This window comes from Rhodamnia argentea, chromosome 7 (assembly GCF_020921035.1).
Source record: "Rhodamnia argentea isolate NSW1041297 chromosome 7, ASM2092103v1, whole genome shotgun sequence".
NCBI classification, from domain to species: domain Eukaryota; kingdom Viridiplantae; phylum Streptophyta; class Magnoliopsida; order Myrtales; family Myrtaceae; genus Rhodamnia; species Rhodamnia argentea.
The window spans coordinates 496,343-511,998 of record NC_063156.1 but is presented as its reverse complement, the minus strand read 5'-3'; the positions used below and the strand labels follow the sequence as shown (position 1 = coordinate 511,998).

Genomic DNA, 15,656 nt, shown 5'->3' with positions numbered 1-15,656 from the left:
ATCCATTGCAGTTTTTGAAGAAGCGTATGGGTTTTATGCTAGTTTTGTGTTAGTAGAACCGACTAGATTCCATGGTCTTGCTTGAAAATGAAATCTACGTATGGGAAAGCCTTGAGGATCAAAATCACATGCTCTCCAATCGAAATGAGACATCAATACCGTTTGTTTCTCACAAAACTAAGACAATGTATTCAGGTCATTTTGCTTTTTGGATGGAGTACCAACACCGATGGTACGGATGAAGGGAGAATGAAATTCCCGATTAACGAAATTCGCGATTTATATATCAGCTCCAGCAGTGGAATAACCCGAACCCCGACGTGCCGAGTCCAGTCCGCGGGAGCGGGTCTTCCCTCCCCCAGCTCGTCACTCGTCGTAACGGTCGATTTTGCAATCGCAGGATAATTAGCTTCTCCCCGCTTCGGAGCCAGTCATGGTCACTGCCCAAGCTAAATCAATCGCAATAGCTACTCGCGTTGACTTCGATCATCCATGTCCACCGCCTTAATCAGAGTCCGCGAGGAGGAAGCCGGGCTGGGCTCGCCGGCGAAGGAAAAAGCGGCCACCAGAGGCTTGTACAGCGGCCGATGGCCGCTCCTCCTGTGGCGGCTCCGCCACCCGCTCTGTGGCGCCGCCTCCAAGCTGAGGCTTCTCTCCTGCGTTGTTGTCCTGGGCCTCTTCCTCTTGGTCGGTTCGAGATTGAACTCTTTCATGGGATGGAACTTTCACCATCCTTCTTCAGTCTCTTCTCCTTCAAGGTATTTCTGAATAAATTTCCGCAGGACTTCCTTCCGTGAGATTGTGTTTAATTTTGTTTGCTTTGGAAGTGTTTCTGTCGGAGGTTATTGGGTTGCAGCTTCTTGTTTTTGCATGCATCGTGTTTTCAAGAATGATTAGTGTTTGTAGCTTGCAAATTGTGAAATAGCATATCGTGTTCTGGTCTCAGAGAAAAATCACCCGATAATTCTTCAATAGAAATACTTTCCGTGTGATTGATTAATACTAGGATGGTTGGTCAATCTGTTGCTCGAAGATAAGCTCTGTTCAGACAATGGTCCCTAAATTTGCTGTATTTGTGGTGTGCTTCCTTAATGTTGAATCGACATGTTCTAGATATATTTTGTTTTGCATTGGTTTTGTTTTACTGCTTGATCATTAACTACGATTCTGTGATGTCTACATAGTTTTGGCATGCACTATCTGCTGCTTCTTTTACTCGCACAGTACTTGGATTACGAGATGCGATCAGTAAAATGTGAGCGCGTATTATTCCTTCTCTGCTTTCATCTTTTGATGTGCAGGGGTGGTTACACTGTGCTAATCAACACATGGAACCAAAATAACCACTTTAAGCAAATTGTCGGCCACTATGCATCCTGCGCTGGTACCCATGCGATACGGGTCATATGGAGCCAAAGTGGTCCACCGCAGGAGAAGCTGAAGTCCCATCTCAATGAAGTTGTGGCGTCAAAGTCTCATAAGCATGATTTTAAGTTCGATATCATCAGTGACGGTACCATGATAAGTAGATTCAGGCCAAGTGGGGACATCAGAACTGATGCAGTTTTCTCTGTTGACGATGACGTAATTATTCCATGTCCTACTCTAGATTTTGCTTTCACGGTGTGGCAGAGTGCTCCTTCCACTATGGTGGGATTTGTTCCCCGTGCACATTTGCCGGAAGCAGAGGTCAGATTTGTATCTTTCCTAATTCTATCATTTGCGAAAATGAATAAGATCTTGGAGAGTTGTTCTGAACGTTTGGTGAAGTGGTAGAATCTATGCTTTAACTCCATGATGAACTTACAATTTGCAAAATGGACCCTGCATTAAAGAAGGAGAAGATGGGCTGTTGTACATCCAGTACTTTTGTGAAACTCCTATTGGTTTTCTCTAGAAAGTCTTACAAGTGTCTCTTTGTAAATTCGAATTGGCAGTCAGTAGCCACCTCTATGTATTAAGGGAAAATGCTATGGAAAAGAACTGATGCTCACCATAGGTATCGTGGGGGAAGTAACACACAAACTTGATTATAGAAGATGTAACTAACAACAGGCACCGAAATTATGCCAGGAAGAATAAATTTAAACCTACTTATTTTCCATAGAAGAAGTATTCTCCAGCGGGTCGAAAAGAATTGGGACTGACTGATTTCCAGAGTATAACTGGAACAAGAGGATTTGTCCTGAAGCTGTCACTGAGTATATTTTTGACCTGTTGCAGATAAACGGTGTTCCATATTACAAATATGAAGGATGGTGGCCAGTTTGGAGGAAGGGCACCTACAGCATGATTCTTGCACAAGCAGCATTCTTTCATAGAAAATACCTGGATATGTACACCTCTATAATGCCATCGACAGTTTATGATTATCTTATTAGGGAGAGGTACAGCTTGCAAAGTTTTTGAAGAACAATGACTGCATGGTGCTGCATTTTCAATTGATTCTTTATGTCCTTGAATGAATTGAAATTCATTTTTTTATGCTACTCAGAATTTGTGAAGATGTTGCGATGTCTCTGCTCATTGCCAATGCCTCTGGTTCTCCTCCAATTTGGGTGAAAGGTATTGATCTGCCCAAGCTAGTATGATATTGCTTGGAACTCCTCGACAAACAAGGGAAGATATGTACTTTGATTGTCAATTAGATTAATTATCTGCCGAACCTAGTACCATATTGCTTTTCTAACATAGATAGCAGCCAGTCCAACCTGCCTCTTACAAGGCACAGATGCGGAATAATAGTAGAGATGAAAAGGATGGGAACTTGAGTATCCTCGAAAGAAAGTAGAAAGTTGATCACCCTTTTTTGAAAGAAGCCTCATATAAGCTAGCCTCCTTTGCACTAGAAATATTCAGAAATGTAAGTTTCAATAACTCCGGGTCTTGCCAATGGCCCCATGGTACCGTTAAAAAATTGGTAATTAGCGGGATATGCAAGGTGCATATTCCAGTCAGCTAGTAAATTAAGAGTTGAGAAAAATCCCTACTCTTATCTTTTCCAGGTATGCTCTTTGCAAAATGCTTTCATGACATCATCTTTCTAAGCAAACTGGTTTTGCTAATATCTCTTGACAAAATATTTTCAGGAAAGACTTACAAGATAGGAACCTCAGGTACAAGCCGTTTAGAAGGGCAAACTGACCGTAGAAGCAGATGCCTGAATGAGCTGCTTTCTCTATATGAGACCGTGCCCCTTATGCATACCAATGTGAAAGCTGTTGATGCAAGACAGGAATGGTTCTGGTAAATCATGCTGGATCCATTAAAATTGTGCCTTGGCCGTTTCGGTTATTGCCGTGCTCGTTTAGGACTTCAGGCAGTCACTTGTTGCTCCTGGGTTATTGTACATTCCATCAGAGCCGGCTAACTCGAGAAAGAACAAAGAACTTCCTGGAACGGGACTCAGGATGTCCTTATTGTCAATTTTCTTTCTTTTCTGAACCCTTTTTGGTGGAAAACTTGCACAAACCAATGGGGCTCTTAAAGTGTAGTCCATGCATGGGAGAACCACTTTACTTTGTCAGAGAGGGACATGCTCAATGGTTCATATTAGTAATCTCGACTCTTCTGCCTTCGGTCTCTCCGTGCCATTCTTTTTCCGTCGATCCTAATGCCAATTTCGTAAGCAATTGGGAACCATTCACGGTCAATCATTGTGACAGCCTCGTTCTCATGGACCGGCTCAATCACACTCATTAGCCATGTTGATGTTATGGACTTATTTGTGTCTGTCCGGTCCGGTTGCGAAACTAAAATCCCAATTCGGGTCGGTATGGACGAAATCGAATCGGATCGGCCCATTTGTCTGTTGGAACGCTCCAACAAATAAAACCCCATAAAGTAAAACCTCATCGGCTGCTAATCTCTCTCTCTCTTTCTTTTGTTAATTTTGAAAAAGACGGGTCAAAGAGACGTTGATTAGCGAATTCCGCTTCTAATCACTTTATCAAATAAGTTGATTTTATTCCATGGGTCCCCTTTTGATACCCCAAAAAATAAAAATAAAAATAAAATAAAATGAAAAATGAAGGAAAATCTCTCGACTCTCACTCTCTCCTTTCCCAGTTTCACTTCCACTTTCCCTCTCATGAAAATTATTATATTGAAAAATATTGAAATTGGAGAGGCGACTTTGAACTTCAAACTCAGCAGAGAAAAAGCTCCTCCGTGCTCAGCTCGAACTCTCTCTCGCTCTCTCTCTTTGAATCCCATCATCATCGAGCATATTAGGTATGCGCCCGCTTTATGTTCGATCCATGGAATTGTTCTCAATCTTTTGTTCTCCGTGTGCGTGCCTGAAACTTTTGGCGGTTCGTGCTTCGTCACGGTTTTCGCTCCGGGACGGGGTAGCTTTTCGTTGGATTGCGTTGTCGATGACGAAAACCGATCATCGCGATTCTTTTTGCTGGAGTGATAGGGTGAGGACCTGTACAGAGCTCATTGTTCAGGACGCCTTTTCCTTTTTCTTACTTTTGCGTCGGACTCTTGGAGTAAATTCTAGATTTCGAATATGAAAGTTGAACTTTTTCCATTTCGAAGTTGGGATTTTGGGTATACGCGTATTCAGCTGGGACGCCTAATGCTGTGGTGGGTACTAGATTTGTGCTGTATAAAGTCTTTATATAGCGGTAAACAATTTGATTGCTTCAGGATTAAAGTGCTGTGCATTTACTATTTTGTACTGCAAAGTCAAATTTAGAGTCTGGACGAATGGTTTCCTTTTCCGTGAAATAAATTGCATTTCCTGCTCAAACCTTTCCGAATCACAGGAAAGACTTGCTTCATTACGTTGACCTTATTGCGAGAACATAAAAGATAGGCGAGTATCCAGACATCTCTGGCGATAGGTGAGTATGCAAACCTCCATTGCTGTGATAAAAATGTTCCGAACATCATTTCGTTCGAAGTATTCACCTTCGGTCATATTTACTGTCAGTCATGCTGGTTTTACACAAATCAAAGCATCTAGCTAGTTCCTTTGGGTATTTCTTATTTCCCCATCCCACATGCCCTGGACAACTAAATTTGCTTTGTTGGTGGTGTTAGCTGATAATTCAATGCCATGAAAGGAGTTTAAGTGCAATCAGCATGTCTAGTTGTCATTTTTCTTACTTACCTTTTTTGTGTGTGTATGTTTTTGGTCCTTCTTGGGGTTTTTTTTGTTTGTTTGTTGGGGGGATGGTGGTGTGTGTGTTTGGTTTCCAATTTCTTTGATGTATGTACTCAGTTCTGATTTGCTGCTTTGGTAAGAAGGATTTGAGAATCTCTCTGACATTATTGAAGAATGCTTGAGATACAGTCTTTGTTGTTTCTATTTTTCAATACATTGTCAATGTGCTTTTTATTCAACAGAACTCTTGGTTGGGATATTCAATTCATCTTGGTCTGCCCGGCTTGCTTAGCTATCAATGCCTTTGCCCTTCTCACCTCAGTGGAAAGATAAGACGAGTGGCTTCTTTTCTTCTTCAGGTAAGAAATTATTATTTTGCTAATGTTCTTCTGGAGATCCTTTACTGGAATTGCTTGTCACATTCTCAAGGGTTTTATGCAGGTGTGAAGCTTAAAGAAGCTGGGCAAACTGCAGGAACTTTTGTTGGCGAGGTAGCAAAGGACGCTAAAGGCAATGTTGCTGAAGTGGCAGGACGAGTCGGGTCTAGTGTCAAGGGTCGCTGGGCACTGCTACGGCAACCATCTACCAGACACGCAATGCAGGAGCGCCTCGTAGAGGCAGCAGCATCAACAGGCTCATTTCTAAGGAAGGGCATTTCGGAGACAAAAGATAAGGTTGCTGTTGGCAAGACGAAAGTCGAGGAGGTACATCAGTTCTGCTTCAGTTTGCGATTTGGATTTTCTTGTTACTATTGCTATCCAAAAATTCACAACACAGTAAATAGAATAGTATATAAATAAGTGACTCTCGCTAATTGTATAATTGCAGCAGCAAAATTATTGGGGCAATGTGGTTAATGACCTCACAAATAATAAAACACCACTTATTGTTCTTGACAAAGTTAACGTATTTCTGTCAGTTAATGAAGAGGAAGTTTACTCATTTAGATGTTGGAATTTGTTCAGGTGGCGAAAAGGACAGCACAGAAAAGTAAAACTATAATTACTGATATCGAAAGGTGGCAAAAGGTAGGATTTGAGGAAACTCCCCTTCCTCCCTCTCTCTCCCTCACTCTCTCCTCTCCCTTCTCCTCCAACCCACCCACCCACACCCCCCAACACACCCCCCCCCCCCCTTCACTCTCACTCTCTCTCTATACAATTGTGGCAAGTTCCTAACACACGACTCTTCACTGATTGCAGGGAGTTGCAAGCACTGATGGTGAGTGGCTATATTGTAAATGGAGACGGCTGAAATCATGAGATATCGATCATCCTTTTTCTTTCTTTACGTTAAAGTGAAGATGAAAATAATTCGAGGCTTAAACATGAAATGTTGCCAGTCATTACTTGATAGCATTCTTTGAATTGATAAGCGATTTCATGATCTATTAAATAGGGTTTGTATCTATTTGTAGGTGATGTAGTCCTACATCATCATTTCTTATGGAATTTCCCAACACATGTGAGATGCGACATAGTTTAGAAATACTCAATTTGCTGAGAGAAAATTTCCGGAGTCTTATCATTAAAATATTGTTAGCTTAGTTCCAGTAAAAGATGTTCTCTTGCCGGTAGACAAAGAAACTGATCATTATGTTTTTGCCTGTTCGGGATATAGTGTTTGGACGTGCCAGGCATGAACATGGCAGTTGCAATAGTCATGAGTCCTAAGATTCATGACATTGTTTCACAATGCAGGTGGACAATCCTTTGTACAACTTTTTGAGAATTAATTTTGCCATTGCATCTTTCTTCAGTATTTGGAGTTCCAATTGAGGTAACTGTACATCGTGAAGAGTCCAGCCGGCCCGTTCCGCAAATTTTGGTCAAATGTGCTGATTACCTTGTATTATCAGGTTATTTATTTTTAGGTCATGCTAAACTTGTTTATATATGCATGATGCAGCAATTGTCTAGTGGAAGTAATTTTGGGTTCTAACTTGTTTACTAGGGCTAAATGCTCCATATCTGTTCAAGTCTGAAGGAGATAAGAAGGTTATCCAGCAGTTGGTCTCATCATTCAATCTAGGTATCTCAGATACTGTCTTCTTTCCAAAAGCACTTTCATTTATTTAACTTGGTAGGTGTTAATAAAATTTTGTGACTACAGATTCAAATGCATCTCTGCCTGATGGTGTAAATCCAGTGGACATAGCAGCCTTAGTCAAATGTTATCTTGCAAGCCTTCCAGAGCCTCTCACCACTTTTGAACTTTATGAAGAGATGAAAGGAGCTCGTTCAAGTATAAATGCAATGAGAAACATACTAAAGAAGCTTCCGAATGTCAATTTTATGACTTTGGAATATATAACTGCACTACTGCATCGTGTGAGCCAGAAGTCCCTTCTGAACAAGGCAGGAATCATCTCTCTCTCTCTCCAGCCTTATTCTGGTCAATATCCTAAATATGTCTTTCTTTAGAAAGTGAAGAGATGAAACTTTATCATAATAGAACATCTTCATCACATGATTGGCGATCTAGCACGATCACAACCAATATTGGTTGCCAGTTCAACTAATGTATCTGAAGATATCTTTTTCTTGATTATTTAACCAGTTTTAGCATAGTCAAAGCATCCTTGACATGTTAGTCTCGCTTTGTCAGTCCTGATGCCACCATTCAAACATGCCCGGGTTTAGTTTTTCTGTGCTCCTTGGAAGCAAGTGAGAAATTTTTTTTTTTCTTCCTGTGAGAAGCTTGCATGGTTATCTGTTGCTGCTCCCACATATTCCAGCAGGACCCGTGCTGGAAAATTGTCATGCAGCATATGTCTGCTAGCAGAAATTATCATGCGTTGTATGCCTACTAGTTGACCGTGCCAGACCATCGATCTTGTTATTCTACCTTGCACAGACCCAGAGACTGAGAATCAATCCTGGTAGAGGCAATGTAGGAGAGAACTTCACTGGTCATCATCCTTTTATTTCATTGTACGAATACTTTTGGCTAAAGTGAGAGATCTACAAGTTGTGAGGTTCCCTACGATTTTCATTTTCTGCGGGCATATTTCTATACTATGTTTCTCGATATTGTTGAGTTCCTGCATGTATTTTCTCTAACATTCTGGTCAAAATGCTGATTGGGATGGTATATAATTTAATTGACCAGCTTGTTGCGTTGTCCTTTATTTCCTTCAGATGGATGCACAGAGTTTAGCTATGGAATTTGCTCCTTTGATTATGTGGCAGAATGGGCAGAAACCTGAGTATTATAGGCGATACTGGAATGATCCACGCACAAGTCAGAACGGCATGGACACAGCGCCTACTTACAGTGCATGGGACATGCTTGCAGGTTGGCAATATTATATAATGTGTTCTGGCGTAGATGGTTTCTTCTGTGCTGAGCACCTTGTCTATGAATTCTACTGCCATTGGATAGCTATATTAATAAATCAAAATGTATCAATGCCAACACTTCCAATGTCCGTGAAGTCCAAAACGTTCAAATTTTTTTTTTTTAAAGGCTTGTTTGTTGTACTCTACAGAAACACATTGGTGATTCTCATTCCCATTCTAATTGCAGAAGAGGATGATACTGCCGTTGCGTCATCCATGATTCCCTTGGATGATGGGACGCCAATGGATTTTGGTGCCATCGAGGTTGTTCAATGCCTCATACAACATCACAATGCCATCTTCACGGATGCCAATGAGACAGTTTGGAGGTAACTGAGATTGAAGTCCATCCTTGTACAGAAAGGGATGCTGACCATTTGGATCGTGCATCATCAGCAGCAGCATCAGCTTCAACCGATTTATTCCTGATGCTTTCTTATAGCATAGTTTTTGGATAGATATTGTAAATGGCAGTGATGATATAGACGTTAATCCCACACCCTAGTTTCTTTTCCATGTTCCGTAAATATTTTGTTTCGCAATTCTGCTTTGTAGAACTTGTATCTGCATTGAGAAGATTTCGTACCTCTTCATGCATCCACGACGAGTGGTCTCCTCTGTTATGCAATAAAGAGCCGTGTCTTGTTGTCTGAATTCCCCTTTCTATGGGCCTCTGCCAAGCAGAATAGCTTGTTGATACTAGAGAAAACCAATCTAATCCTTAAGGCTTTTCTTCTGATATCGCTAACTTCAGTATGACCTGATGATTCATGGCCAAATACATTAAACTCGAGCAAGAGCCGTTGGAAGCTCAAAATTTGGGGTGAGATTTTGAACTCCAAGGTCTATTGATTTGATTTTATCGACCTTTATCGGGTGTGTCTATCTCGTGGGTGTCGGGTTCTGTTCATCCTTTTAATTCTTTTTCACTCGATTTTATCAAATTTCATTGATTCAGGATTTGAATCTTGTGATTGTCATCTTTTCGGCCTTGTCCTTCATTTGCACCTGCTAATGGACGGACCGGCCCAATTTCTTGGAGAACCAAGCTGGCAAGCTATAGACGGGGCAACTCAAGGGTAGCAACGTCGGCATTGGTTTTCGGACTAGAGCCGGACCGAGGTGACGGACCGGTGAATCTACGAACCGGAGCTGTGGCCACGCCGACCAACGACTTTTCTCAACGCATTTACTCCCATAAGTTTTTTTTTTTAAACCAACTCTTCCCATAAGGTTCAACAGCGATCGTCCCTGTCCCTCCCCAGTTAACTTGCTTTTTCTTGTTTTACTGCGAATCTCCTTCCTAGAATCCGATTGGATAGGCATAGATTCATGGAAAGCAACGGCGATGATTCGATCCTCAGAGATGAAGCCGTTGCCAGCTCAAACGCGGGCATCGCCGGCGAAACCTCGGTCGTGTCCGCCAACCTGATCTTGGACCGCGTCGGAGAAGTAGCTCTTGCTCTCGATTTAGATGGACTGTCTTGGAAGTTGCTCGAGCGCTTACCTAGTGTGAGTGCCTTTCCTGTTTTCTAGAATGTGCTGACGAATGCTCATTTTCGCGCATGATTTTGTCGTGCTGTTTCTAGATAGGGGGCTGATCTTGGCCACAAAATCACAGTTAGGGAGGTGATTGAAATTACATGGTGTTTTAGCTGAGATTCATGCTCGCAATGAATATATGTGCTGTACCTTGTCTTCATCGGAACAGGATCGATCAGATTGTTGTGGCGTTAAACGTTCTCCTTCAGAGGCAGCGGGTATCAGACTTGCTGATATTTATGCTGTGGAGTTTATTGACCACGCTTTAATTCCTGAATCAAATCTTTCAAATCCTGCAAGATGTCTTCTAAGGGAGGACTCACAGGTTCGTTGTTTTTTGTATTGGTGAACGCGTTAGCGTTATGATATGATTGTAACTGATGGGCGTACCTACAATGGAACAGATATACCGCTTTATAGTGCATGGAGTCGAAAGGTCAAAGTGCCATCCTTGCCGGTGTATCTTAGGCACATATGTTTTTGGTCACAAAGATCAGCAAGTATGTCAGATGTGGGTAAATGTAATTAATTCCTGTTTGGACCAAGAACTGCAAAGGCCGAAGAATCTCCTGGTACGGTCTCCACTGAATGCTACCCTTCCGGGAGCGAGATATGTAGATAACTTGGCTGTCTCAATGATCGTAACTCGTTTCAAGAACTCTTTCATGTTATCAGGTTTTTGTTCATCCGAAGAGCGGAAAGGGAAATGGCCGTACAACATGGGAAACTGTTTCTCCTATATTCTCACGTGCTAAAGTGCATACAAAGGTTCACATTCTTTTCCTTTTAAAGTCAGTGGTATGTCTCAGATTTTCTTGTTTGTTAATGTACGTAGAAGCTGTACCTTTCTTATAATTACCCCTGCAAACTGGACTGGACTTTACTGGGAGTATTTTTACTTTTTCAGCTGTTTTAATAGTATCATTGTTGTTGTTTTTCCCTCCAATAGCACTCGCGAGTGTCTTTGCATGTCTTGCTGTCTAGACTGCTTCTTTTTTAATCATATTTGGTGCTTGGACTTCAAGTTGAGACGTCTGCTGCATCACAAGATCCGTAGTAAAATGGCAACTCATCTCGTTTAGAATTTTTGCACAGTGGTGTGCCGGCCGTTATTAAGCTAACATGAGCGCATGGGAGGAAATTCTCTCCCTTAGACTGGTATGAGTATATGTGCAACTTGATAATTGCTTCAATATCTTTGAATTTTTTAACCAGGTGATCGTGACTGAGAGGGCAGGACATGCATTCGATGTGATGCTGGCCACCACGAATGAGGAGCTCAAACAATATGATGGCGTGGTTGCTGTTGTAAGATATAAAATCCATTCACATTTCAGTTCATATGCTCCAATTTTTAATGTGTAGCTGGTCCTGGTCGAGGTTTGAGTGGAACTTAGGTTACATGTGCACAGAACCAGGCAGTTGCTATAACTAGCACCTTTACTACACATGCATCTTGTTACAATCATAGATTATTTATCGTAACTGATTTATCAGTATATCTAATATAAAAATTGTACTGTGAGGCAGTAAATTTCTTCTGCTTTAGTGCTCACTGGTCAGAATGTGACTCCTAGTGCAAGTTTCTCCTTGCATACTCAAACATGAGTAAGTATGCGCGAGACCTGAATTTTCAAACGTAAATTGTGAAACAATAACTTCGGTACGGTAGACCTGAAATGAGCCAATTTGTTCAACTTGCCTAGATGAGCATTTTTCTTGCTACTTCTTTTCAGATGTTAGCTTTTTTCCAACCATTCTGGTTACTGTGCATCAATGTTTCGGCAGCATTATGAGTGAGTGGTTTTGACATATCTTTTTCGCTGAAAAGAAGTGTCATGAATCAGGGTGGTGATGGTTTCTTCAATGAAATTCTCAATGGTTTTCTTTCTTCGCGGCATAAAGCTCCTTATCCACCTGCCCCAACAGATTTTGTGCAGTCTCTTGGAGATTGTGGTGATGTCTTGATGCGCAATACAAACATAAGAGGTACTAAGATTTCTTTCAGAATGAACATCACAATAATGGATTGAATGTATTCTAATCATGCTTTTTTTCTTAGTAACTAGACTGAAACTTCTGGTAACAGGCGAGTCTGATGTTAAATGATTATTTGTAAATTGCAGGAGGCGAAGGACATTCTGGCACTTGCTACACAGGTGAGTTTTTCCAAATAATGTCAGAAATTAATTTTGTAATGCATTCAATCTCATTTTCACTGTGGAATAAAAAATCACTTCTGTTATAAACTGATATATAGAGCTACTCTACAGATGATACTCAGTTCCTTCTCCCGAAAGAAGAATTTCGATTTGGAATCATTCCTGCTGGTTCAACTGACGCTATTGTGATTTGGTACTTTCAATTTTCTCCTTGGGTGATTCTTGGCCACCCTAGTTAATTATGTCAGCACACTTACCTCTTACATGCTTTCGGACTAGGGTCTTTAATGACATTTGTGATATAGAGTTCTGATAAATACTCGGAAAGGCCTTTCCTTGTTTATGAGGAGCTGTCATATTTTTTGTCGCAGAAGTTCTGCCGGCTTCAACAGTAAGATGAAAGAAACTTCCTGCTGAAACAGACTTGCATGACTAAACACACATTGAAGTAGAGCCAATTTTTTGTTGATTGATTGACCTAGATTCTCCATTGCTCTTGTGAGTGCTATACTTGAGTAATTATTTAGTACAACTTCATCTCTGACCATCGAAAGGACAAATCAGATTTTGCCAATTGTGTAATTTTTACAAACTTATGGAAACTCACGTGCCTGATTAGCTTTTTCAGGTCATATATCTAGTAGTGGCACGACTGGTCAGTCGTTCAGTTACTACCCATTCTGTACAGTGGAAATTGATCATTTATCTTTTTTATTCTGCATTATTGGATTACTGTTAGGTTACTTGACAAGTTTTATATTGTTTTGATTGCCTATGCATCTATTATGAACGCAAGACTAAATTTGTGTTCTGTAAATTACTTAGTTTAGCCAAATATTAGTCTAATCATTTTCAACGCGTTACATCTGGTGCTTGTGCTTTATGCAGTACAACTGGGGCTCGCGATCCTGTTACTTCTGCATTGCAAATAGTAATGGGGAAAAATGTGCCCCTCGATATAGCTCAAATTGTAAGATGGAGGACAACAGCTGAATCAAAGGTCGAACCTTGTGTACGATATGCAGCTTCTTTTGCTGGGTAGTTTCTCATTATTACTGATGCCGCATACTGCTGCAAGACAGTATATGTCTTTTGTGCATCTTTTTTTTTACTGTCTTGTTTCCATTCTAGTACGAAACAGATCTTTCATTTTTATTGATTTTAGTATGCTTGAGAAGCAGGTATGGGTTTTATGGAGATGTCATTACTGAAAGTGAGAAATACCGATGGATGGGACCCAAGAGATATGATTATGCTGGAACGAAAGTGTTTCTGAGGCATAGGTATACCTCTTTTTTTTTTTTGGGCTATAGGTATATCTCTTAATAGGCTTATTTTCTTTTGATGATGTGCAGACTTAGTGACTTGGATCGGTATAGAGCCTCTTCTTTTTGAAGTCGAATTGTTTAATATTTTTGCTTTTTTTTAAGAAATCTACTAAAATTTACTTTGAATTTTTTTCTTTCAAGTATTTATGATGTTTCCTGACATGCAGATCATACGAAGCAGAAGTAGCAGTCCTTCGAGTCAATTCTGAAGAAACGCATCCAGCGGAGGAAGGTCATTGGCGTCGCCACTTTCGAGCGCTACGTAGCTTGAATAAACGTCAGAAAGTAATTTGTCGTGCTAATTGCGAGATCTGTACTGCAAATCGTGATGTAAGTTCTCAATCAAAACCATATTCACATCCGGGTGAAATGGGTTGGTTGAGCTTCAAAGGGCGCTATCTTAGCGTAGGGGCTGCCATTATCGCATGCCGCAATGGGAGAGCACCAGATGGTTTAGTGGCTGATGCACATCTTGCAGATGGTTTTATGCACCTCATTCTGATCAAGGACTGCCCTAGGGCCTTTTATTTGGGGTAAGGCTTCATCAAGCTCTGAATCTGGTTTTCCTTTTGTCCGATGTGCACCTAGTTTTTGGTGTTATCTGATTCTGAAAGCTTAAGTGACAATCAGGATTAATTTAACGGGACACTTAAATCTTGTCTCAGCTGCGCAAGTTATATGATCAATCCACCATAAATAAAAGGGTTTTATGAGTCCTCTTGGAATTGACCATTTCAATTCAAGATTCCCCTTGCTTAAGGGTCATATCCTCTCATGATCTTCTAATAGCATCGTAGTTCTGACTTTGTTGTAATCAACAGGCATCTTTTGCAGCTGGCAAAGAGGGATGGAGATCCCTTGAACTTCGAGTTTGTCGAACATCATAAGGAAGTTACTTTAATCATATGTTGTATGTGCTTTTCCACTGGTTTAGAGTATTTTTACCTTGTTGACACATATTCTTTGTGATGAAACAGACCTCGGCCTTTACTTTTAGATCTTCTGGCAAGAGCAGCATCTGGAACTTGGACGGTGAACTCTTTCAAGCACACCAACTGTCAGCGCAAGTATTTCGAGGCCTAATCAACTTGTTTGCTTCTGGACCTCTGGTTTAGAAGTTAACCGCGCGTCGTCATCCTCCCAAGAAACATTTTTCATTCAGAAGAGTTGAATTATACTCCTCCGAGTTCTGTGGCAGAAGGAAGGATACATTGGAACTAGATTATACATTCTGCAGAAATCACGAAGTTGCATCTTGAAAATGCCTCCAACAGTTGATACCACATTATCAGTTTCTATTAGCACCCTCAGAAGGACCCCCTTTTGCGAATTAGATCCATCTACTTGTTAAATCAACGGGGCTTGCCTAAGTGAGGAGCGGACCGATTTACAATCATTGCATGTGCGCATAAACAAGGCGAAATATCAAAAGGGATGTATCAGCTTTTAATAAAGGCCTTTTAGAAAGGGAAATGCCCCTTTGCACCGGGAGAAAATAGCTTTTATCTAGAAAATGAAGACTCCCTTGTTCCTTGAGTACTTAACATCACAGCTTCTTGAAGTTTTGAACTGTTGTTGGTGAACATATCAACTCGACTATCTCAATCCTCTAATGATACCTTACAATTGTAGCCTGTACCAACAATGGAAGTGTGAATCTCATGCCAGAAGGTACCAGGCGCCATTCTAGAGGTGTGAAGCATGCATTCTATTACTATCGACAAATTTCAATACCCTCCAAGTTACACCATGTTCGAACTTTTTCTTCAAGCTCTACAAGAAAAGTGACTCTTATAAAACCATCGTCCTCATGCATCGTATGTTCCAATTGCTGCTTCACTTTTTGTTTGCAGACTGCTAGCCCTAATATCACTGAAAATTGCCACCTTTTGGGCTCCCGCCATGGAAATTTGTCTCTTGCACAGAAGAAAGAGAGCCTCAAAATGTCGAGAATATTCTCAATATTTGCTCTGTTTTTTTTTTTTTTTTTACTTTTACTAAGCTGAACACCTCTTGTAGGGAAGGAACATATGGAAGCCGCCATCTCTTATACAGTCGACTAATTTCTAGAGTTCAAATACACTTAAGAGTAGGAACAAAGAATGAACTTTCTTGTCTATTTTAGCTCTGCGTAACCCAGGCGACATGCCCTCCACTGAGGTTCTTTGGT

At 40.9% G+C, this 15,656-nt stretch overlaps 3 protein-coding genes across 8 annotated transcripts; all 3 read left to right on the top strand.

Moving 5' to 3' along the window:
- Positions 1-292: 292 nt before the first annotated feature.
- LOC115741984 (glycosylinositol phosphorylceramide mannosyl transferase 1-like) lies at positions 293-3,559 on the top strand. Its single transcript, XM_030676052.2, has 5 exons — positions 293-758; positions 1,302-1,689; positions 2,224-2,387; positions 2,495-2,565; positions 3,090-3,559. The coding sequence occupies exons 1-5, from the start codon at positions 493-495 to the stop codon at positions 3,248-3,250; spliced, it is 1,050 nt and encodes a 349-aa protein (XP_030531912.1). The 5' UTR covers positions 293-492; the 3' UTR covers positions 3,251-3,559.
- A 305-nt stretch (positions 3,560-3,864) lies between these two features.
- On the top strand, positions 3,865-9,108 carry LOC115741967 (uncharacterized Rho GTPase-activating protein At5g61530-like). Of its 5 annotated transcripts, XM_030676022.2 has the most exons (11): positions 3,865-3,882; positions 4,185-4,233; positions 5,356-5,472; positions 5,555-5,817; positions 6,079-6,141; positions 6,316-6,334; positions 6,873-6,971; positions 7,067-7,144; positions 7,226-7,470; positions 8,254-8,410; positions 8,642-9,108. In XM_030676022.2, the coding sequence occupies exons 3-11, from the start codon at positions 5,412-5,414 to the stop codon at positions 8,785-8,787; spliced, it is 1,131 nt and encodes a 376-aa protein (XP_030531882.1). In that variant the 5' UTR covers positions 3,865-3,882; positions 4,185-4,233; positions 5,356-5,411; the 3' UTR covers positions 8,788-9,108. The 5 variants fall into 5 exon arrangements, with proteins under 5 accessions (XP_030531882.1, XP_048138709.1, XP_048138711.1 ...); XM_048282752.1 differs by lacking the exon at positions 3,865-3,882 and having other exon boundaries at positions 4,076-4,233; positions 5,356-5,447; positions 5,542-5,817; XM_048282754.1 differs by lacking the exon at positions 3,865-3,882 and having other exon boundaries at positions 4,076-4,233; positions 8,604-8,736.
- A 547-nt stretch (positions 9,109-9,655) lies between these two features.
- Positions 9,656-14,882, top strand: LOC115743677 (ceramide kinase). Of its 2 annotated transcripts, none has more exons than XM_048282536.1 (13): positions 9,656-9,966; positions 10,166-10,321; positions 10,401-10,568; positions 10,672-10,764; positions 11,212-11,304; positions 11,844-11,985; positions 12,123-12,155; positions 12,270-12,351; positions 13,047-13,196; positions 13,337-13,441; positions 13,654-14,019; positions 14,308-14,374; positions 14,464-14,882. In XM_048282536.1, exons 1-13 carry the CDS (start codon positions 9,787-9,789, stop codon positions 14,599-14,601), a joined length of 1,773 nt encoding a protein of 590 aa, XP_048138493.1. In that variant the 5' UTR covers positions 9,656-9,786; the 3' UTR covers positions 14,602-14,882. The 2 variants fall into 2 exon arrangements, with proteins under 2 accessions (XP_048138493.1, XP_030534436.1); XM_030678576.2 differs by having other exon boundaries at positions 9,657-9,966; positions 13,340-13,441.
- The last annotated feature ends 774 nt before the right edge of the window (positions 14,883-15,656 follow it).

Excerpts from the sequence above, each read along its gene's own strand:
- LOC115741967 (XM_030676022.2), top strand. The coding sequence starts at position 5,412 with ATGCCTTTGCCCTTCTCACCTCAGTGGAAAGATAAGACGAGTGGCTTC. Across the intron at positions 7,471-8,253 it reads AGAAGTCCCTTCTGAACAAG|ATGGATGCACAGAGTTTAGC; the intron begins GCAGGAATCATC and ends TATTTCCTTCAG. Across the intron at positions 8,411-8,641 it reads TGCATGGGACATGCTTGCAG|AAGAGGATGATACTGCCGTT; the intron begins GTTGGCAATATT and ends TTCTAATTGCAG.
- LOC115743677 (XM_048282536.1), top strand. The coding sequence starts at position 9,787 with ATGGAAAGCAACGGCGATGATTCGATCCTCAGAGATGAAGCCGTTGCC. Across the intron at positions 10,569-10,671 it reads AAAGGCCGAAGAATCTCCTG|GTTTTTGTTCATCCGAAGAG; the intron begins GTACGGTCTCCA and ends TCATGTTATCAG. Across the intron at positions 14,020-14,307 it reads CCTAGGGCCTTTTATTTGGG|GCATCTTTTGCAGCTGGCAA; the intron begins GTAAGGCTTCAT and ends TGTAATCAACAG.
- LOC115741984 (XM_030676052.2), top strand. The coding sequence starts at position 493 with ATGTCCACCGCCTTAATCAGAGTCCGCGAGGAGGAAGCCGGGCTGGGC. Across the intron at positions 759-1,301 it reads TCAGTCTCTTCTCCTTCAAG|GGGTGGTTACACTGTGCTAA; the intron begins GTATTTCTGAAT and ends TTTGATGTGCAG. Across the intron at positions 1,690-2,223 it reads CACATTTGCCGGAAGCAGAG|ATAAACGGTGTTCCATATTA; the intron begins GTCAGATTTGTA and ends GACCTGTTGCAG.